A 24,878-nucleotide genomic window follows, 5' to 3' on the forward strand; every position below is an offset into this window, starting at 1 on the left:
CATTTTTAATTTACATGTTCTCCTTCAGGTATGCAGACTGTCACACTGATATCACAATTCACTTGTCAATTAACAATGGCAAATTTACAGTAGCACTTCTGCAAGATTTAGGCATCACTACAACACTATGAATAAAGATTTCATTAAAAATTCTTAAAGTGAGGAATTTGGACAATAAAACTAAGCCAATTCTATATACAAAAAGATGTTAGAACTAACTTTTCATTAATATAATGTTTTCCAAGTATGATTCTATACACAAGTATCATAAAAGAGTAAACTTGGAACAACCTAAGCTTATGGAGGGAGTCTAGTGATGTGCATTCCCTAAAAATGACATGTATTTGACTTTGCTTTTTTCAAAAATTTAAAAAAGAACCTGAAGAAAATAAAGCAAAAGCCAAAATATATAAAAGACTAGAAATATACCAGTTCGCTGAATGCTGAGAATTTAGCTGACGTCAAACTACAGATGAGATTGCCTGACAGAGATTAAGCATGTCATTTTTTTTTTAAACTGAAGGATGTACTCTGTGTTTCTCAAAATACTAAGGAAATGACAGCAACTAGGCCCTCATTTAACAAAATTTTATCGGCACTGTAAATTCTTCACCTGGCAAGAAAATAATCCCCTTCCAAAGTGAGTACACATCCCTATAGCTGTAAGAACTCGAGAGATAATGCGTTTATTTTAAAGTAGAAAATCCCAGTTACTCTAAAAGGCACTTGGCTTCAATTTGCTTCTTGTGGTCACTGCAATTTAAATGTTTTTTAACCACCTCAACATCTCTAGCAATAGAAACACACCTGGCTTTACTTCGGTATATCAGGATGAGAACACAGATGAGGATACAGGTCAAGGCTATGCCAACACCTACAGCAATGCCGGTCATTGATTTCTGGTCCAGATGGTAATAGCCTGAATAAACTAGAAGGAGAAAAACATTTACTCAGAATCAAAAAAATATCAATGGTTCCATTTATCATAATTATCGGACAGATATTTGCCTTTCTATAATTTTCCTTCCTCTCATAGGAAAACTTTTGATAATATCTAAGCAGAAAAGACACATATTACACTTTTATCAGTGATCTCAAAGATCAGTTTATCTTCCCATAGTGAAGATTCTAAATATGAGTTCTAGACATATTATTACATCAAACGTGAACATCAGTTTATAATTTATAATGCTAAAAGGCACAAGGCACAGTTGTTCCTTGATGGACCAAAGATTAGCTTTCATGTCATATCACCTCAAAAGCAGAGCTACATTAGATTAGTTTCCCATTTATGTGTTTGCATTTACACAGCAGCGCTTCTCACACTGATGTGCATATGATTCACTAGGCAGTATGTTAAAATGCAGATTCTGACTCACTAGTTCTGGTGTGGGGGCCATGATTCTGTACGTCTTACAAGCTCTTGGGCGATACTCGTGCTGCTGGTCCCTAGACACCTTCAGTAGCAATGTATTTGAGATGCCAATACGAGCTGTGCTCTCCATTTCCCCTACTGATATGGTAGCTACTCTGGCTATCCCCTTCCTGTGCTTAAATCTGATTGCCCTGTTTTTTATTTCCTCTCTCTCTTTCCCTGGGCATGTGTGTCCTTCTCATTCATTCTCTCTTCCTCTGTCTGTCTCTGTCTGTCTCTGTCTCTCTGGCTCTCTCTCTCTCTCTCTCTCTCTCTCTCTCTCTCTCTCTCACACACACACACACACACACACACACACACGCACACACCAATAAATGACTATCCTCTAAAGAGCTATGAGCCCTTCCTTAATTCTGTCCTGAGTTCAGCTGGCATTTCCTCCATTTAAACCTGTTGCCCCTCCGCTCCCCACAGGCCCACTCCCTCAGAGAGGAAAAAAAGGAGGTGTCTAGTCCTGCACCACAGGGGGCCCTGGCTTCCTTCAGAACAGGACAGTTGCCCTGAGTGGAGTTAGGGTGGCTCTTTAAAGACTTTTTTTTTTCAAATAAACAAATGGGACTATGTCAAACTAAAAAGTTTTTGCACAGCAAAGGAAACCACCAACAAAACAAAAAGACATCCTATTGAATAGAAGAAGATATTCTCCATTAAGACATCTGATAAGGGATTAATATCCAAAATTCATAAAGAACTCATACAACTCCACACCAAAAAAACAAACAATCCAATTAAAAAATGGGCAGAGGATCTAAATAGACATTTCTCCAGAGGACATAAAATAGCCAAAAGACATGTGAAAAAAAGTTCAACATTATTAATCATCACAGAAATGCAAATTAAAATCACAATGAGATACCACCTCACTCCTGTCAGAATGGCTATCATCAATAAATCAACAAACAACAAGTGCTAGCAAGGATGTGGAGAAAAGGGAACCCTCATGCACTGTTGATGGGATTGCAAATTGGTACAACCACTATGGAAAACAGTTTGGAGATTCCTCAACAAATTAAAAATAAAACTACCTTATGACCCAGCAATTCCACTTCTGGATATTTATTCGAAGAAATCCAAAACACTAATTTGAAAAGATATATGCTCCCCTATGTTCACTGACGCACTATTTACAATAGCCAAGATATGGAAGCAACCCAAGTACCTGTACATACATGATTGGATAAAGAAGAAGTGGTACATGTATAAAATGGAATATTACTCAGCATAAAAAAGAATGAAATCTTACCATTTGTGATAATACGGATGTACCTAGAGGGTATTAGGCTAAGAGAAATAAGTCAGACTAAGAAAGACAAATATCGTATGATCTCACTTCTGTGTGGAATCTAAAGAACAAAATGAATAAATGAAACAGAAACAGATTCATAGATACAGAGAACAAACTGATGGTTGCCAGAGGGGAAGAAGGTTGGAGAGCTGGAAAAAGGTGAAGGGATTAAGAAATACAAATTGGTAGTTACAAAATAGGTATGGGGATGTAAAGTATTGTCCAGAGAATATAATCAGTAATATTGCAACAACTATGTATAGTACCAGGTGGGTACTAGACTAATTGGGGGCATCATTGTATAAATTGCATAAATGTCTAACCATTATGCTGTACACCTGAAACTAACATAAAATGATACTGAATGTCAACTGTAATTGGGGGAAAAAATTTTTTTTAATTTTAAAAAGAAAAAGGTTTTTTTTTTTCAATTGCTTTTCTGGACAGAAACAACTTTCTTTCTGGAAAGGTTATTTTTCTGTGGTGAAAACTCTTAATGAAAACCATGCTCTTCTGAGCTTGAACACCACAACCACCACTGCTATTTATTTCCATGAAACCTCCCGGGACGCCTACTACTCCCATCACTTCAGGGTGGTGTGTGCCTCTACTGTTTTGGTGGTTGCACAGCTGAGATGAGAGATAACTGGGACATAGTGATCTGAAAACTGCAGTTAATTCTGAGGTTAGTTTGTCTCCTTCTACAAGTGCAGGGAAGAGCCATGCAGCTCTACAGCATCACTGGCAACAATTCAAGGAACTGAGTACAGGTTTCGGGATATGGTCATGGTAGGAGCAGAAATAAAGTGCAGGGGAGCTGAAAAATACATCTGACTTTCTTTTCTTAACAAAAATCAGTAACGGTGACAGTGTACAGACCTTTAGCATCAGCAGAATCTAAACGCTTGGGTCTCTGATTTGATTCAGAAGTTTCCTTTGGAAGTACTGCCAACTCCACAGAATTTGAAAAGGGTCCTTCCCCCACTTCATTGGATGCAGATATCTTGACAATGTACACATTTCCTGCCACCAGGTTTTCTAACAAAGCCATGGTTATTGCCCCTATAAATAAATACATCAATTACAAATTAAGTAAACATTGCCTTTTATTCATTATTTTAATCACACAATCATGGTCCTTTATTTTAAAAATATTTTTCTGATTATGAAAGTAACACATATTCATTGTAGAACATTTGGCAAATAATGCTAAATATAAATGACAATCTCCCATTGTTAACATTTTGGTGTATCTATGTGTCTGCACCACACATGTGTGAGTACATATTTACTACATGCATTTTTCTATCCTAGAGTTTTTATTTAATGTAATACCACGCACACTTCCCCTACATAATTCTTCTTTGTAATTTTGTTTTAGGAGTGGTTCTTAAGAGTAGCGTGCATTTTTTTTGTTTTTTATGTATATGTTCTTTTACAAAAAATATATATATATACACACACACTCGTATAATGTTTTTACTCTTTACATACAAAAACATTAAAAAGATTTTATTATGGAATTTTCAAACATGGGTAAAGAGCAAATGGGATAATGAACCCAGATTCAATAATATTAAAAATCCAATATGAGAGTCTTTTTTTTCTTTTAGAAATGTTTAAACTACCATGGTAATCACTGTGATAGATGACCTTATCCTTACTTCTTAAATTAGAAACAACACAACTACTTTTGAAAGCATGAAAATATGTTTCACCCTCCTAATCATTGTCTAAGATTTCTTGAATATAAACAGGAAAGAAAATGCTAAGGTTATGTAGGAACCTGTGTGGAAGACTTAGACCTCAGATTAACTATCAAAATACCACCACCAATCTGCTTAGCATCTATTATACTTCTCTCCAAAATTAATCTTCATTTGAATTTATATATGCATTTTGGTATCAAAAAGTATTTTCTCTGTTGGCATGACTGCTAAGGAGGATCCTTATTTATAAATGACACTGATATTTCTTGAGGGGGTCTGTCTGCTCTTGTTCTGCCACTGCACTGAAGTATTTTTGTTCCAAAAGGGACTCCCATCCTAGCAATCAATCCTAATGTTAAGAAAGGTGTAACAGAAATTCAACCAGAAAATTGTTCCAGCACTGCATTTATAGGTGGATATTCACAGGGGAACCTAGCTTTTCTACTGCAATTTCATCTCATTTTTTCCTGACTCAGGGAATCGTTACAATAGCTTCAAAGAGCTTACGATAGTTTGTAGCAGTCGCCTCCAGGCCAGAGCTGGCTACTCTAGCGCACTTGTAAGAGTATATTTCATTATGCAAGTGAAATGTGGGGTGACTTAGAGCTTAGGACATGATTCAGAGGCCACCTCTGCAGGTCACATGGTGTGAGGCAGCTGAACCAAGTGGCAATGTGAAGAGCCAAACACAGCTTGTTTTCATATTCTTTGGTTTCAACTTGGCCTGAAGAGAGTGTGAGCTACTTGAGTATACAACTGTTAAATAAACAAACTGACCCCTATTTAGAATCAGGAAGAATCTTTCCACTCTTACCATGTTCTTAGGCAGGTGAATTTAAAAACTAAGATGTACTGTGACATGTTACAATTAGCTAAAAAGAAGAAAATTTCAATTTCTCCACAAATTGACATATAAAAAAATTGAGTTTCCATTTTATCATAGAATACTTTACACATAATTTTTAAAAGTGTGCGGCAAAAACTAATCATTGCCTGAAATTAAAAGTCTTTTCATTTCATTTAAATGTTATAAGCGATGAGCTGAGTGTGCATTTGTGTGCACGCGTGCTTCCCTTCCTTCAGACAAAAAAAATAAAAAAGGAAACTATAACATTCCGGTTCCCCAATGAGCACACTCAAAGCAGTTCTCAAACATTAAAGTGAGCTGTCTGTCCCTATATTCTCTCAGCAGACTATCTCACTCCCAGTGTGATTATTTCAGTCTACTGCCTTTTACATGTGTCTGAATCTTTAGCTAGACTAGGATTTCACAAACCAGACAGTGTAATAGTTGTATCAATGTTGATCAAATGTTGGCATGCTACCGACTAAGTAATTTGTGACTTGGGGCGCATTACTTAACTTTGCTTTCCTCATGGGGGCAATAATTCACACCTCGGTAATTATTATAAAGACTAAATAAACTACTATTGGCCAGTGTCTGACCCAAGTGTATATACTTGATGAAAGTAAATCTTCTGCCTCATCTATGACCTCCCCCCTTCCCTTTCTGGAGGACAGGAAATTTTTTTCATATTTCAACAGCATAATTTGATTGAACTGCTAGCATAATGCTTTATACAAAAGAATTCTCAGTAAATGCCAATTGAACTTATATTAAAATATAAGCTATTTGTAACCAAAGGAGTGTTCATTTAAAATGTAAAAGCAAAGGGTAAGATTTCTAGGTTGGAGAAGCATCCCAGAATGCAGTCTCAGACCTTTCCATCTTCCATCCACACTTTCTAAGTGATTTTTTTTCCAGTTCCACAGTCTTAAATATCATCTACACCCCGATGACTTCTAAGTTATGCCACTAGTCCCATGAACTTAACCTTCCCACTGCTTGCTCAACCTCTTTACTTGGACATCTAAGAGGCATCTCAAATTTAACATGTTCAAAACCAAACCCTTGGTTTTCCCCACCAATTTTGCTTCTCTTTTTTCTTACACCCGATATAAATTTGCAGCAAATCTAGTAGGCAGTTCATTCAAATTATGTTCTAAGAGTTTCTTACTACCTTCCTCATTATCACCCCATTCTCACATGGATACCTGTGTATTAAATAGTCTCCTAACTTCTCTTACCTCCTTATAATCTATTTTTCTGGTGACTGCCAGAGTAATACTTTTAAAATGTAAATCTGAACAAAAGTCTCCAATGTCTTCCATCTTTCTTAGAATAAAATCTATGGTCCAGAATGTCTGACCTACAAGATCTGCCCTCAGTTACCCCCCCCCCCCTCATTTCCCGCTGTCTGCTCCCCCCCCACCCCAACCTCCCTGTCCTTGTTCCGCTAATATGCCAAGCACACTACTGTCTCAAGCCCTTTGCACTTCCCCAGATATCCACATGGGTCTGCTCAGATGTCATTTCTTCCAAAAGAACTTACCCTACTACCTCCCATCACTTTGTCTTTTCCTCCTATTATAGTTTTCTTTATAGTACTTATGACACTACCTGAATATTTGTATATTTGTTTGTGTGTTACCTTGTAAGTTCCAATGAGGAAGGGACATTGTTTTGTTCACTGTGATATTTCCAATGCCTAGAAAAGAGCCTGCCACATAATAATCATTCAATAAGAATTCATTTAATAAATCAATTATGTTCCTACTATTAGTAATCCAATTTATTTGGCAAATGTTGAGTTAAATGGATTCCTTTAGTAAAGGACTTTAGTTTCCAATGTGACTTTCTAATGGGAGGGAATGGTATACGATGTTTCTCAAATTTATTTAGTCATGGAACTTTTTTTTTTTTTTTTTAAGATTTTATTGGGGAAGGGGATCAGGACTTTATTGGGGAACAGTGTGTACTTCCAGGCCTTTTTTCCAAGTCAAGTTGTTGCCCTTTCAATCTCAGTTGTGGAGGGTGCTGTTCAGCTTCAAGTTGTTGTTCTTTCAGTCCTAGTTGTGGAGGGCACAGCTCAGCTCCAGGTCCAGTTGCCGTTGCTAGTTGCAGGGGGCACAGCCCACCATCCCTTGCGGGAGTCAAACCGGCAACCTTGTGGTTGAGAGGACACACTCCAACCAACTGAGCCAAATGGGAGCTCAGTGGCAGCTCAGCTCAAGGTGCCGTGTTCAACCTTAGTTGCACGGGGCGCTGCCCACCATCCCTTGGTGGGACTCGAGGAATTGAACTGGCAACCTTGTGGTTGAGAGCCCAACTGGCCCATGTGGGAATTGAACTGGCAGCCTTCGGAGTTAGGAGCATGGAACTCTAACCGCCTAAGCCACCGGGCCGGCCTAGTCATGGAACTTTTTTTAAAGAGGGGCACCTTTATGATCTTGGGAAACTCATGCTATGGGGAACAGAGTTCAGGAATTGCTGTAGGAGCATGATTTCCTTTAGTGCCTTTTAGATTTTATAATAACTGAGTAGTTTGTGCTGATTTACTATATATCAGGAAGTGTAAAGGCTGTAATTTCTGATCCTTTAAATTACACACAATTTCATATTACATTTCTGCTAAACCATTTTAGCATGTACATCTGTTGAAACTGTTATAGGAAAAGAAGGTTCTTGGCTTCACATAGGAAAGAATTCAAACATCTGCCTGCGTTCTGTGTCTGGCAGCACGTAGGGAGCAGGCTTGGAATCCAACCTTAGTTCCTTCTTTTGCAAAAACAGTCCTCATGCCCCTTCCCTATATTAAAACTGTGAAATGATTTACAGCCACAGGAGTGACAGGAGAGACCAACAGAAGAACTGCCCCGCTGAGCCCAATCCAAACTACAGACCCACAGAATTGTGAGAAAATAAAGTGGCTAAGTTTTAGAGTGGTTTGTTACGTAGGTAGCAATATATAAGCAATAGAACTTTAAAATTGTATTGCTGGAAAGTACTTTAATTACTTTCACGTTTCTTCAGTGACTAGGAAATCACTACTTAGTGGGGCACCTGCTCAATGAAAAATATGAATATACAACTAGCAAAACTTCATTTAAAGTTACCATTTGTTTATTTTACAACTACATAAAGAGTTGTATATTACATACACATAAGTGTCTTTAAAGTTTACTTTCTTAATTGGGTAAACAGTCCCCTAAAAGGTAAAATGTATGTGGAAGTACTATAACATGTTTAGAATATGGGGACAGCCAACAAATTCCCTTCTTGAAATTCTTCTTAAGCTTTTCATTGCTGGGCAAACTGTTCTTTTTCTAGCATGCACATCTGAATTAAGAAAATGCCAAAATAATGAAGTTTTACTATTTACGTGATGGCCTGTCTAAAGACTGGCATTAGGACTGGTCCAAATGAAGGACTCAAAACTTTTAAAAGGATATAATGATGAAAGCATGCAGTAAGAACGTTAAGAGTTTTAGAATTCAGTTTTACTCAGCTAAACAAAACCCCTAGTGTTAAAAAATTAAATTCGGTGTTCTTAAGCCCTAATCAGCCTTTGCCTGTACTAATGTGGACCCTAATATTCATATGGGTCAATTTAATTGCAAGTGGACCATTTTAGTAGCTGTACAAAGGTCTTCTCCCTTAAACAAGGTCCTCTTCCAGTGTTTGTTACTGTAGTGCAAGACCCATCACCACCGGAAATCAAGTAATTATAACAATTGTCCTTCCCTTACCCCTCTCCCACCTCCTTAATCTACCAAGTCCTGCAGATTTGACCTCCTTAATCTTTCAACCATCCTCTCCTTTTCATCTCAATGCTCACAACCCTAATCCAGGTTTTTAGCATCTCTTTCCTGGACCATTACAATTACTTCCTAGTCTTTTTGTATTACTCTTACCTACCCCCCTCCTCCTCAGCCCAACTTCTATTCACAATATTTAGAGTGATCTCTCTGAAATGCAAATCATATGCTTGTGCTTAAAATATGGTGACGGCTTCCCAATGCTATTTGAATAAAATCAAAATCTTTAATAGTTACTTCATAAGTATAAATTCAAAACAAACTCTAGATCCCTCTTTCCGTTTGTTTTCCTAGCATTAATAATCACCCTTCATTCTCTTTGGTAATTTAAGATCATATTTACCTTCTCGGTGTAGGACCTGCCACTCTCCTGCAATCCAGGCCTTTCTCGACGCATACAAGATAGTATAGCGCGTCACAACTGTCTCTGGGCCATCAGGGGGTTTCCAAGAAACCAGAGCAGTGTCATCCTCTATCAGCGTCACTTTTACTCCAACTGGTGGGCCTGTTGGTGCTGTGCACACATGTAGAAAATATGGTATTACTAGGATAAAATGGTCATAAACACTCAAATACCTGGCTAATACACTGACAGGCATAGAAATGAGTTTGAAAAACTAGAATCCACCATAAAAACATCTAAAAATCACAGCTTTTACAGATTATTAGTAATAATAGTAAAATACTATTTTTCTTCTTTTTCTGAAAGCTAACTTCACATTTATAATGTTCGAAACATTAAGAAATATATAAAGGAGATGGTAGATTCCTACATGGGGAATTACTAAGTCAGAGAGTGTAGCTTTTTTAGGGTTTTTGATATGATTTTGCCAAACTGATTACTAGATAGGTTAACAGTTCCACTAGTAGCCCCTGCTCATTAGATACTGAGTCTTATTCTATTAAGTACTAAATCTAAACTACATTTCTTACTAAAACATCTATAGACTACATAGTCAACTTGACCTAAGAAGCCACAGAATACTTCTGAGAACAAAACTATTCAGTTATTCTCCAAAAAGTTGTGAATCAGTGAGTTTATAGGGCAGACTTTACACTAATCATGTATAAAAAGTAGTGAAGTCTTGAGATTTTAACTGACCACATTTTTAATATGAGCTAAAAGTGTGAAGAGCTGGGTTTTGGCACCACATTGCACATGGAGTGTTATCAAAACTATAGCGAAGAAGCCCTTGCTCGCTGAAATAAATGTCCTTTGCTTTCTCTCTGAATAATTAATATAGAGGCCCTTACAGATCATCTAGGGTCTTCATCTCTGTTCTAGAGAAAAGGAAATGCAGGTCTAGAGACATGAAATATCTTGGCTAGAACCATAGGTAAGCTATAGAATCGGTGCTCAATCAGGTATCACATCCACTGCACTGTGCACAGCATCAAGCGACCACTCATATGGACATAGGTTCTAATGTGGGCTCCTAACATTACTAACACATGCATTAGTCACACATTCGCATTTTAAAGGATTCTGGTGCAGCCTTGAACAGGACAGCTGATTTAAAAAAATTTAGTGTTCCCTACAGAGATACTAAATTTAAGCCCACTTGCTTGTGCAACACATACACAGAGAGGAAAGAAATTAAATTTAATACAGGAAAAGACGTTTCAAAAGTTAAGAAACAAAACAAATACATACACATCAACTGGTAGGTGGCAACCAGGGTAGCCTTCTCTTCAAAGTGACACGTATTTTTAAAACATTTAGATGAAACCCTAAGGGAGCTGCTTTCTTTACCTTCTGGAAGCGTAGAATGGTAGACAACAGGGCTCCAGGGACTGGAAAGCTGATCCACATGCAATCGAACAGCAAATTCGTATTTGGTGTTTGGTTCTAGACCTTGAACCAACATGTGAGTTTCTGATCTATAATAGTGAGCAATGAATTCGTTAACGCTGGTGGCACATTGTTTCTAAAAGAGTGTCAGTACTTCCAATCAATACAGGTGGGGAGGGCATACAGGTATTACTCATTAGCTCCTATTTTCTTTAAAAACAGTTTTTACACTGGACGAGCAATGTGATTGCTAAGATACTATATTTAGTATTATCCCATAAAAATAAGCCTACAAATGGCCTCTCTGAAAGGAAACTAGGAAATTAACAGTATATGAATGTCCTAATATAAAGGGATTTCCTCTGAAATATTGGAAGTCCAGTTATTCTCTCAAATCATAGTGATGGGCATCTTATCTATAAACGAGAAAACATGATTACTAGCTTTATTTTTTGATGCCAGCGTGAAAATGGTCTTTTGTTTCCTTCTGTAAACATGCGTTTCATTAGCTACTTGAAAGTGAAAATAGCTTCTTGCCTAATCTTTTTGCATGAGGCTGGGGAAACAAAACAAAAAAATCATTTACAGAAGGAAATTAATTGTCAAAAAATGCGGTTTCAGAACTGAATATGGTAAAGATACAAACTCCCCAGAACATTGTATAAGTCAGACAAGTCCTGAGACAAATGGTTATAGCTGAAGCTCAAGCTGGTCCAAGATGGTAAGAAGTATGAATGGGGAGGACAGCAAAAATACCCAACCATTAATAGAAGCTACATACGTTTGAAGGTATAGAACCAAAGAAGCATTTTGCAGGCCGACAGGGTTACAGCGGATGGTGTAGTTAATTATTTGTGCAGTGGTGAATGCAGGCCTCCTCCAGTGCAGGAAGATGGAAGATGAGGTGTTAGCCTTCGCATAGAGATGGTGGGGGGGTGGTGGAGGAGGGACCATGCGATCACGAACAGCTATTGGAAAAGATAATGTTAATTTACCTCATGGCCTAACATTTAATATAGAAAGTGGTAAATGGTAAAATCATAATATCCCACCCTATAAGTTGACTTTAGGTCTTTCTTCCATGAAAGGTTTGTAGTAGTCTAGAGATTATTCAAATCTGAGCAACTCTTCCATAAGTTAGATAAGGAATCAAATATTATCAATATTTAGATTGTAAAACAGAAGCTTAGAGAAATCAAGCTACCAGCCAAAAGCATTCAGAAAGCCAGTAGCAGACTTAAAACTAGACCAACACTCACTTTAGCACCAATAAAACCAAAGAGCTCTTAGTAGCAATAAAACTGAATAACAACTGAAAGGAAATAATTAGCCTCAAGGTTAGAGCAGATAAAAAGAAAACTCAGTGTATGTATGTATTCAAGGTTATTTTCCCAGTTAAATTTCTTATGGTCTTTCTCAAGCAAGAGTAAAATAGGTTCTTTAAATACATCTCACTTAAATACTTCCTGAGCACGTACTTGCTCAAGATACTATGTTAGACATCATGGAGGATATAAAGTAATAAAACCACTATAGCTTCCATGTAGTAATGAGACTTACATTTAAAGAAGGAAAAGGAGTGTGAGCCATATACAGTGAAACAAACTACCATAACTCTTACTTACACACGCATCCCGGAGTGCTGACTGTCTGATCTGCCTGATAGCCATCTTCTATGTTGTTGTAAGCCAGTAGCCTCACGTGATATTTTCTTCTGGGGTCTACAAAGAAACCAACAGGTAATAATTAGGTCCAGCCATCTAAATACAAACAAAGGTTCTAGAGCCTTTCTAGATTTTGGTTTAATTTTTTTTTAAATGAATAACAGTTCTAAGCGAAATAAAATGTTCTCTCTCCCTATCATACACAATGACTCAGCAATTCGCCTTAGTATGACATTGCTATTGTGAATATCTACCAATTATTTAAAATTTTACTTTACTTAATCTCACTTCAAACAATAACATTACTATCACACTTCCTCCTCCTTCTCAACTGACCAGAGACAGATTCTCCATTTTAAAGGACTTGGGTTGTGTGATGACTCACTTATAAGAAGTTACACTACATATAAGTTTTTGTTTAGTTATTCGGGGGTAGTTTATTAAAAGTGACATGTTTTTCCCCTCAAAGTTAAGGAGAATTACAACTGTCATCCTTTAATACCTTTGAAAATTTTTATAACCATGTGTTATTTAAGTTTATTTTTAAAGTATACCCTTCCACAAACCTACTTTGCAAGTTGAGCTGAATTCACCAAGAAAGATGAGATGGAGCTCCCTCTAGTGGTGTTCATTAACTATCACAAGCTGAAAACAAGTCTGTGCATGTTAAAACAAAAAAATTTTTCTGGCCTTTGAGGAAATAAATGGTTACAAAATTTCAATGATATACTTTAGAAGATATACAAGAAGTTTAATGCTATAAGTAAGTTTAAGTGTAACTGTTTATGGCAACATTTAACTATAGAGTGCTTGCTTAGGGCAAAAATAAATGCTGTTCAGAAATATTCTCCCAGCTTTATTAAGGTATGGTCGACAAACAAAAGTTGTATATATTTAAGGTGTACAACTTTATGCTTGATATACACGCACACTGTGAAATGATCACTACAATCAAATTAATTAACATATCTATCATCTCATATAGTTACAATTTTTGTGTGTGTAGGTGTGGTGAAAGCAGATTTTAAGTCTTAGCAAATTTTAAGTCTACAATACTTATACAGTACTTATAATTATAGTCCCTATGCTGTACATTATTAGGTCTCAAAAACTTATTCTTGAAACTTTGTCGCCTTTGACCATCTCATCCCATATCCTCCACCTTCCCACCCTGGCAACCATCATTCTACTCTGTTTTTCTAAGTTCAACTATTTTAGATGCCGTATGTGAGATCATACAGTCACTGTCTTTCTGTATTTAGATTACTTTACTTAGCAATGTCCTCTAGGTTCACTGATGCTATATGCAAATGGCAAGATTTCATTCTTTTTTAAGGCTGAATAATAATCCAGTGTGTGTGTGTGTCTGCACACGCATGTGCCACATTTTTCAATCCATTCGTCAGTCAACAGAAATTTAGGTTGTTCCCATATCTTGCCTATTGTGAACAATGCTGCAAAACACATGGGGTGCAGGTATCTAGAGATACTGATTTCACTTCCTTTTGGTATATACCCAGAAGTGGAAAAACAATCATCTTTAATAGATATATAGAATGCGGAAAAGGACATACAATAAAACATAAAGATAATTCTAGAGTGAATTCAAACATTTAAAAATCCAAAACTCAAATGTGAAATTTACTCAACTCTCCAAAGTAATTTGAGTTTATATAAATATTTTAGAAACTGATTAATATATTCTACCATTTAATATTAAAATCCATTTAAAGATTTCCTAAAATATAAATTTTATTTCTATTTGTTTTGATAAAATTAAAAACACAATAAGAAAAATGTATACACCTTAGAAAATTTCTGTACCTTATAGATAAAAAGGTAAGAATAACTTTTGACTATCCTATGCAAAATGTTTTTTAAATATATTAAGTTGAGTATCACAAAACTATAGGATATACTCGTATGCTATTCCCATTTTTTTGTAAACTGTGGTAAAAAGGTATTAAGTAGCATGTCTAATGTCATAGACAGGTGATCCAAGAACTTGTAGATATGACAAAGTACAGGACCTTTAAATTTAAACAAATGTATGTGCTTTTGTCACAGCAAGTTAGTCTATCTCCTTATAACAAATTTTAAAATAGAACTATTTTCAAATAGTTTATAAAATAAATATCAGAAAACATAGAAACACATTTGGATTTCACCACTCAAATGATTTCCAACAGTCAGCACCAAAATGCTAAGATTCAAAAGATTTTGGTTCACATTAAGGGCTAGTTAATTTGAATCTTTTTCTTTTTTCCCTCCTACCATATTGCTGAACTGATTAGCCAACTGAATCCTGAGTTCAATATTATACTCTCTCTGAATGGGTACAAATGGAATTCACTTGGCTCTTTGCAATCTGGTTCTTTATGAATTCACAGTGCAATCTTCAAAAATATTTTATTTTGTCTATACTCAGAAGAGTATCTTTGGGGAAACTTCCTGAGAGTGAGGTATTATGTCAAGAATGTAGCAGATACAGAAAAGGAAGGATGAGACCGAATTTGCCCAAAGTAGCTCACGGTCTCAGAAAGCCAGACACAGATACAGCCACTTCTTATATAAAAGAAAGCTGATTGTGATGAGGGTTACGAAGACAGGTGGAGAGTTAATCTTTTTATCTACTGTGCAATTGATCAACACTTTATGAATACTTCTCCGGAATGTTTTTTGTTTTGATTCTTCAAGTTTTCCCTTATTCCTCTTTAAAAAGGGAACTGCTTAAACTAAATTTGAAACCTAGAATTAACCGGTTTTTTTGTTTGTTTGTTTGTTTTTTTGCTGATCAGACAGAAGCAGCCTATGTATTCTGGGAGATGACAGAATAGAGTTGCTCCCTTAACAGCCTCAGCACCTGGCTATTCCACACTCAGCACAGACTCCAACTAGCCCACATGTGGAAGCGCACTCCTGATGCCCACCTGGAACTCACCCAAGTAGCCAGTGCAACCATCTCCAGGGCTGGGCTCCTTCCTTCTCCTGCCAGCTTACACGAGGTCAGGAAAAGGTAAGCCACTAACAGGCAAATGAAGTACAGGGTGGGGGTGGGGACACTAGATTCCTTTCTGTCCACATAAAAAGGGTAAAACTAGAATTTGGAAATGATTTTAGTAGAAAAAATAAATAGGACATACTATGTAGAAAAAGCAATTTAAAGGAGAGGGAAAACCCATTCACATTTGTTCACATGTGGTCTCCTCTTTATGCTCTACAAAGAATCTTGTTTTAAAAAATGAAAAGTGGCCAGCCCGGTGGCTCAGGTGTTTGGAGATCCGTGCTCCTAACGCCGAGGGCTGCTGGTTCGATTCCTACATGGGCCAGTGGGCTCTTAACCACAAGGTTGCCAGTTCGACTCCTGCAAGGGATCGTGGGCTGCACCCCTTGCAACTAACAACAGCAACTGGACCTGGAGCTGAGCGGCACCCTCCATAACTAAGATTAAAAGGACAACTTGACTTGGAAAAAGTCCTGGAAGTACACACTGTTCCCCAATGAAGTCCTGTTCCTCTTCCCCAATTAAAAAAAAAAAAAAAAAGAAAAGAAAAGTGCCATGACTTTGGGAGCCGAGCTAAGCAGTGGGTCATGTACATTTGCTCTGTGCTCCTCTTAGGCTTTAAAAAATCTGACACCAATCTCAAAATCTAGTCACTTTATTATTTTGATTTGTTAATCCAAAGACCCCAGAACAACCTGGCTCATTCTTGTTCATCAGTTTGTTAGAAATTTGATTTCATGTACTCTTCGTAAATTTAAGAGGGGACCCAAGGACCAAAACCCTCAAATAATGTTAAAATGAGGCAATAAGAGTATCAGCTAAGAAAGAAAACAGAGAACAGCTACACAATTAACAAAATACAGAGCAAAAAAAAAAAAAAAAAAAAGAATTTAGGACCAATATATTAAATACAGTTAAATGCACAAATAATGTACCTGTGCTTAAGTAGCACAAGTCCTAAAACTCTACAGTTCTGCAAAGACCCTCCCTCTAATGCACAAGGGACAAAGCAAAAACTCAGAATCAATGCTGAAATGCCACAGGGGACCAGTTCCCATGGCCTATTACAGCCCTTCCTGAGTTGAGCATTGCCACGTATGTGGTGCCTGGTTACATGAGACTCAGCAGACTCGGACTATGTGGTTTAGAGGAAAGCAGCAGAGGCAGGAAGAGTAGCCACAAAGAATAGTGCAGGCCTCCTCAAAACCAAGTGAGGGAAGGAGGAGAAAGGGAGAAAGAGGAGAATTGGTGCCAGTTCCTTCAAAACTCAACACAAGGGATATAAAAAAACACACTCCTCAATAGGGCTAACTTAATGTCCCCAGGGGTGATGGTTCAAATTGGTAATATTTGGATTTACAGTTCAAGTTGCTTAAATATTTAGCAATATATAAAGATGAAGGGTCAGGGGAAAAAAGCTCCAATTAATTTAACACAAATCTGACTCCAAACACTTTGATTCATGATTCTGGAGTGTCAGCTACGTTAATGTGATCGTGGTCCCATCTACATTAATGTATCTTTCTGTATTAAGGAATCAACCTTTGGCCAAAAAATGAAGACCTTCGTGAAACATTGCTATGGCTATACTCTTTTCTCCACTGGCTCTAGGACTTGCCTCACTTCTTTTCTTTCTGATTCATTCTCACCACTAGCTCTTCTATTTGAGTTTGTTTCACATAAGGAAGAATCAGAACCAGAAGCCTGGTTGGTCAAGAAAGAGTTCACAGGTATCAGAAAAACAATTATCAAGTGCCTCCTAAAAATCAGGCATTATATGAAAGACTCAAGAATTAGAAAGACTTAACTCTTGCTTTTAATTTCAATCTACTAAAGGAGACAGACTGGTAAATGAATACTCTGTATTGTTTACTAATTGTATAACCTTGAGCAAGTTTCTTAGTTTTCTTAGCCTCATTTATGTTCCTTTGGAAAATAGAGATATAATCCCTTAGAGAGACTGAAAAAGTATTAAGTGACACCACGCCTATTAAGTACTTTGTACAATTCCTATAATTAGTAAACACACAATATTATTGTTGTTATAGTATTATGTGAGTAAAGTTGCCTAGGAGAACAGAAAAAGTACTACAAAAAATATGGTACACTTAAGTTTGGGAATTATCTTTGTGAAGTCAAATGAATATCAAAGATGTTTGTTCATATGAGCAAGGTGTAGAATCCAGAATATCAACAAATTAACAATCAGCAAATAACGAAGCTGGGTTCTAACTACTCTCTGTCCTCATTAATATTCCTTGGTGTATAGAACAAGCAAAAGTGTGTGTTTGACTTGTATGTATGACTGAATGAACTGTGTTTATGGCCACAAAGAATGCTTGCTGTTTTGGCAACCATGTCACATGGTATATAATCCTCTCAGTGTTAAATCCACCTTCATCCACGTCGTCCATATTAATCTAATAGTCTCTCATCTGCTAACAAAGAAACAACCTGATGATGATAATGTTTTAGAAAATAATAGACTTCTTCCTTAATGAAAGAACAGTAGATCATTTCATAAATGGGAACTATGGAAGAGTTTGAGGGCTAGCATTAGAAACTGCAAGCAGATGGACACAACAAATTAGCTCATTCTATTAATAATATCCAGTTTTAACAATTAGGTTTTTATTACCATCAGTAACTACAACTCAGAATAAGAAAAACAAAGATCAATAAAATGAGACTCCCGTAATTCCGAAATCTTTTAAAGACGCACTATTCAAGAACCTAACTCCACTTAAAAAGCCTATGATTTAACAGTAATAGCGCATTACTGCATTTTTAACATCTTAAGTAACCTACTAAAAACTTCTGTAGAACATCTCCATTTTTTATTGCAACATGTTCCTAAAGACCACAAAACAACCCCAAACCCACAGCTTCTTCCAGTGTTTTTACTTGAATAACTTGTGTTTTCTCTTCCCCACCACTAGATGGCATCTGTGTGCCTGTAAGAAGAGTCATGACCCCACTCCTTTAGCTGTTAACGTGGGAGCTATTCAGATACCAGCTGAAACTGATGAATTAGCAATTAAAAACAGGGAAGCACGAAATATGGCTATTGCTTAAGTTTCACCAAATGGAAGACTTTATACAATGCAAAGCAGTTAAAAGGGAGAAGGGCTCCCTTGGATCAGTGTTTGCCATACATATAAATATTTCAAATTTCAAATGAACTTTTAAAAACCCTGTGAGCTAAGTATTGTTTTTGTCACCAGTCCTCTCACCTAACAGTCCACCTAGGATAACTGAGTCAATGCTACTTTGAAGCTGACAGACAGTCTAGTACAGTGGTTAAGGGCTGAGATGTCACACCTAGGATGCCTGGATTCCAATTCCAGCTTGCTCATTACTGTGTAACTTGGGGAAATTATTGTCTCTCTCTGTACCTTGGTTAAAATCCCCTATGCAATAGGTATGATGATGATAACAGCATCTACCTCGTGAGGCTGTTGGGAGGGAAGAGGAAATAAATTCATTCACATCAACTGATTAAAAGAATGCCTGTGAATAATAACATCATCAATAACATGCTGATAAAAAATAATATACTGATGAAAATATCAATAATAATACAAAATAATTACTATCAGCATCCCGTGACTCCTAATCTATGCTCCCTCTCATGTAGAAGGGCAGGCTGGTGTGATTGAAGGACAGACTCTGGAACCAGACTACTTGGGTTTCAATTGAGTTTCCTCATCTATAAAATGGGGATTAAATGAGTTTATATTTGTAAAATGCTTAGAAAAATGTCTTGCAATTAGTAGGTACTTTTCAGTGCTAAATAAATACATGCAAAGGAGAGGGCTGGTTTGAAATTTAGGGGACTTGGATTTTAATCTCAGATTTGGTAGCTGTATAGCTGCAAAGGCAGGCTCCTGGAAATCAGTTTCCTCATCTTTAAGATTAGGAAGTTGTTCTCAAATCTGTTTAGGTAACAGTGCAGTAGGGGAATGAAGACAAAGTACAAAAAATAAGTACCATGCAAGACAGGAATGACAGCTGCACAGATATGGGTTAAAATGCCACAGGAATTCCAAAGAGGGAATAGTTACTACAGGTTTGGGGAGTGGGAAGGGCTTCATAGACGTGCATTGGAGCAGAATGTGACCTTAAAGTAAGCATGGTGAAGACGAGATCCAGGCCACGGGAAGAGTATAAGCAAAGGCTCGGGGACAGGAATACAGGGATCAGGGCTGAGGAACAGGGAAGTGTTCAGTAAAGGATGCACGAATGAATGAAGGTCACATAGAAACGGTAGGCTGGGGCAGATCTCGGAGTGTTCTGACAGCCAGGCGAGACATTGTGGATTTTATTATATACACATAGAAGACAGCTGACTAAAAGGAATTGTTGAGAGAAGGGATTAATGAGAAGGAATAAGGAAGCTCCCACATTACCAGCCTGAGTGGCCCAACAGAAATGGAAGAGGATATGGTTGGCAGAGCCAATGACATGCTGAATCAGAGATGCCAGAGGAGCATTCAAGTGGAGCTGACCAGTGTGGTATGGAGCAAGCAGTTAGGATGGAGAACCATATTCAGCAGACATCTGTATAGGGGATGGGTGCCAAGGAAGAAAAAACACAGCAGGGACTAGAAATCTGTGGATGAGAAGGGAAGTGTTCTTAAAGAGTCATGAGGAGAACCAGGAAGGTAAAATGTCATGGAAGCCAAGAAGAGATTGGTTCACAATGTCCAATATCCAGAGAAGTCACCAACAGTAAGAATGACATCTGGTATCTGGGTCCTTTAACAGAGTAAATTCATCTGGAATGGGAGTGGGTGGGGATGGGAGTAGCAAAAAACATGAAGTAGCCAGGAAATGGTGGGTCACTGGAGAAAGAGCTATAAAGGGGAATGAAAATGCATTATATTTTGATATGTACCCAAATTTTAACTATGGGTATCTATATGGTAGAATTTTTTAGTTATTTAGCTTCCTGTATTTCTGTGTTCTACGATAAATATGAATAATAGAGTTGTTGGGGAAAATGCATGATCTTTTATATGCCAACAGCTTGTGTACCTATATGCATTATTTTAAACAATCCTTACTACAACCTGTAAAAGTTATTATTTTTAGATAAGGACACTTCTACATAAGTAAACTAGTTTTCCTTTAAGAATTAACTATTTTTCTACATAAAATATGCAAAAATATATTTTAAACTTCCCTGATTCTTTAGTATGCTAGAAATAACTGAAACATTTTTTGATGCTTCAAATCCACCCTTAGGAGCATCAATTATTATATCTTCCATAACACAGAGTACTTGTTTTTTAAAAATTATTTTTCTTGTCCTTCGGCTCCAATTCTGTTTCCGGGCCTGTTTTACAAAGCCAGAGGCCCTATAATCACTAATATTTGAGAAGCCAAATTGCAAAACGTGTACAAATTAAGAGAACCCATTCTGTAGAATGGCATCCTCTCCTACGGAGTGGCTTTGGGAATTAAACCCCATTTTTGGCTCACTACCGTGTTTTAGGTTATCTCTGAAAGAGGCCAGGTTGTGGGCCCTGAATAAGTGGGTGATATTAATGTAATTGAAGGTGATCAAATACACAGTAGAGCAAAAGCATAATAATCAAAGACATAAACATTAAAGAATAAATTATTTTTACTTTAAGGAGAAAATTTTTACGAATCCCAATCCTATCAGATTTTGATCATTGTTCTGCCCTTCCATTTCCTTAAGATACAAAAGGTAAAATTAATAGGTTCATTTAGTTTGAAGTTCCCACAAACCATACCTTCCCCCCAAACACTATGAAGACCAAATGTTCTCTGATTGGAGATGAATTTGGATAGTAAAACTGATGGACATCAATTCAAATTTTATGAATTCTTTGTTGTAATACTAACATATCCAGAAGTTTGGTTTCCTGGAAAACACGCAATAGAAAACAATTATTTACAAAGTGTTAGCTGTGGACCAACAATAAGAGATAATACAGGGGTCATGAAAATTAGGCCCTTGTCTCTTCCAGCTGCTACTTGGGTGAGGCTCCAGAGGCCTTGAAAAGAGCCAGGTCAGAGCGGACAGGTCAGGGGTAGATAAAATTAAGAGAAAACCTGAGGTCAGGACCATGAGAAAATTCACCCCACAGGAGTCAGTCCACCTCTAACAACATTTCTAAAATTCAAATCTGGTAAAGAGTTCATGAGTTTTATTCTCCATCCCTCTACGGAAACCTGTCAGGTGGTGGGAAAAAGAATCCTCCTAGGACCAAAGGAAGACAAAGCAATTGCATCTACTTTAGGACAATCCCCTGCCACTTGTTCAATTTACAGACGTGGAATATGCTGGAGTGGCTTAATAAAGTGTCTTAAGAAAATACAAAACATTACTTTAAAAATCACTATGTACTACTTTGAATTATTTATTTAAAATACTGCTACAGAAAAGCTTTGCTGATATTAGCAACACAGTGTCACAATTAAGACAGCTTCAAAACATTAAAAATATTTAAGTAAATTAGGATATATATATATATATATATATATATATATATATATATATATATATATGCGAAGGTAAGTAGCAATCTGAAAATTTGCTGATACAAGGTCAGCATATGTGAAGTCTGAAAATGTGAGAGTAGAAAATGCACAGAATAAGTGAGAAAGGTGAAATTCTGAAGGATGTAACCTAGTGTTTAATTTAGTCTTTTGTGCTACCAGGTTCTGTGTGAACCCTTTCAGGCCTATTGTTCCCCTGCAGTCCGACTGGAGAGCTCCTTGGTCTGGCGATGGCGAGCCAGGGTGACTGCACTGCCCCCAAGCCTACCCCTCCAACACAATACCCCCTATATCATTATTCAGAGATGAGGCCAGCAGTGCGGACTGCTGTGACACCTGGGTCATGGCCTCTGACATAGAATCTGGGGCCAGCCCCAGTCTGGTCCAGCAGCAGAGGAGCAGGAAACATGCTAAGGGGGATGGGTGGGAAAGGAAAGCAGGGTAAAATACTCTGTTTTAAAATGCTGTGTTCAAGCACAGAAGTAAAAACACAAATCACACTGAAACAATGTGATTTACCTTCAAGTTATCCAAATATTGTTAAGACCTGTAGCGTTTCTCCCCTTTAAACTGTACTGAGATTAATTAGAGAAGCAGGTCTCTTCTAAAAGGGAATTCTTTGTCTTGTTATCATCAGACTTATGTTAGGATGGAAAATGTTAATTCACATTGGTTAAAATAATGCCTTACATGAACGTGCTAATATGCTGATTTAAAAACAAGTTTTTAGCTAAAGTAATGTAAATTTTACTTAAAGCCTAGAATAAAAATTCATTCTTCTTTTGTTTACAAACTTAATTTCTGTAAGGTATTGGTAATCATAAACATGTTTCACTTTGCATTGTAAATTTAAAGGAAGTTTTTAAAAAAGGATTACTATGCCAAAATGTTATAAATCTGTTCTGATAATATAGACTATTTGAGTGTAAAATACACAGAATGGCAGATGCAGTGGGCAATCCCCCACTCTCCCAATTTTTCCTGTGTGTTCAGTAGAACAGATCTCTGTGGAAGCTGATAGTAGAGTATTTGTCTAAACCTGAAATGACTCAGTCCCTTTTGTTCTGCCCCCCTGAAGGGCCTTAAGACAAATAACACCTCTCACTCCCAGTAAAAACATCCCCTCTCCTACTGAGTTTAGGATAATTTAGAAGAAAGTTTTGTATGTTACATTTGAGAGTCAGTTTCCTACCAAAATGAGTAGTACGTCCTATTGATAATCTCAAATTTACCCCCCCCCCAAAAAAAAAACCCTAACTGGATAAAATCCAGAAACATAAGGCTTTCCCAATTATATCATGTTCACTAACATTTTGATCATGTTCATTTTTGATCATGTGATTTTATTTTTATACATCTATCAAGTTTTCAAGACTTCTTTTAAAAACTTTTTCATTTTTGACAAATGCATTACTTGAGGCTATCTGGACACAAAATAATTGGGGTTGAAGATTTCTACTTGAACATGGCCACGAACGATTCTTCGATTTATATCCAAACACTGGAAAACAAATCTGAAAGCAATATTGGAGACTCTCACAAACAGTTTTTGATCTTTTATGTTCTTTTCTTACGGTACTCCTTTCCTGTTGTGAACCCCTGTGGAAGAAAGGCACCTCATTGGTCCATTTTGTAAGATCAATCTCTCTCCCCACAGCATCAATTGATGGAATTATGCCAAGGGTTGCTATTTCCTTGGGGGTGGGGGAAAGAAAGGAAGATTCCAAAAGAGCAGCAGCTTTCACTGTCCCAAAATTTACCATAGCTTCATGTGAACAGTACTAATGTTGGTCCACCTGGGTGTTCCCGAATAACTTAAAAGTAAATAAAATGGAGCAATTGTTGATTATAAGAAATTATAACACAAAAAAGTATTAGAATGGAGGGGGAGGTGTAGTCTCTTAGGACGATTAAGAGGCTATAAAATTTACAGATGAAGTTTACTTAAGAAAATGAAATAAATTCCTTTAACTATGTTGATATTTCTATCAAGAGCAATCCTTGCCCTAAAAGCATCTGAAGTACTTGACTTAGGCTACTGTACTTGGCTTAGCATTTGTTTAAGTAGCTGCTCTGTCTGCCAACACACATACACTGTCTGACATACATCATTGCCTTACAAACAATATTTTTATAGACTGACAGAGAGAGCCTATTCATGACAACCAAACTTCCCCTGAAGCCATGAAATAAATTTCCTTCCAGGACTAACATTTCTCCATTTCACTGTCATGGGCTTGCCATGCCATTTTGACCCTTTTGTGAGGCAACATGAAAATACCATCTATCATCTCCTGAACCACGGTGACTTGGTCAGAGGTGCACAGTTTCATCGCAAAAACATCTGTGGTTTGATAACCATTCCTCCAAATCTCAGCCCTCGGCAGTTAAAAGCATGCTTACAGGATGGGAAAGATGCAGGTAGACAGCTTGAAACCAATCTTAAATTTCCTCTCAAGTGGGAAATGCAAGCTGCTGAAATATCAGCTTCATCAATTATAGTGATAAAACATGATTGTGTTATTTATTTATGCTCCTTTTGAACTCACAAGAAGCACTATGTTGTTATCATAGGTTGGTGCAAAAGTAACTGCGTTTTTTGCAATCATTTTTTTAACCATTTACAGTTAAAAAAATGATTGCAAAAACCGCAGTTACTTTTGCACCAATTGAATACAACAATTTATTTCAACTTTACTGAATGTATCACTCTCTGAAATTGATTTCAACATTAGCAGATAAGAGAATTCTGGAAGTTCTTTGATACAAGCAAGTGCAGGTCATTACCAAGTTAATTGT

The 24,878-nt window shown here is 37.0% G+C and overlaps 1 protein-coding gene across 1 annotated transcript in view; it reads right to left on the minus strand.

Moving 5' to 3' along the window:
• Window positions 1-24,878, minus strand: part of PRTG (protogenin) — a 114,691-nt gene that overhangs the window by 12,169 nt on the left and 77,644 nt on the right. The window contains exons 12-17 of the mRNA XM_019732216.3: window positions 12,506-12,601; window positions 11,662-11,848; window positions 10,842-10,969; window positions 9,432-9,602; window positions 3,600-3,782; window positions 808-928 (exon numbers count right to left, since the gene is read on the minus strand). Coding sequence (XP_019587775.2) covers window positions 808-928; window positions 3,600-3,782; window positions 9,432-9,602; window positions 10,842-10,969; window positions 11,662-11,848; window positions 12,506-12,601 — 886 coding nt within the window. The remainder of the gene's footprint in view (window positions 1-807; window positions 929-3,599; window positions 3,783-9,431; window positions 9,603-10,841; window positions 10,970-11,661; window positions 11,849-12,505; window positions 12,602-24,878) is intronic.

The sequence above is a fragment of the Rhinolophus sinicus genome, chromosome 3, assembly GCF_057876585.1.
Source record: "Rhinolophus sinicus isolate RSI-liver-muscle chromosome 3, RSI-T2T, whole genome shotgun sequence".
In the NCBI taxonomy this organism is placed as follows: domain Eukaryota; kingdom Metazoa; phylum Chordata; class Mammalia; order Chiroptera; family Rhinolophidae; genus Rhinolophus; species Rhinolophus sinicus.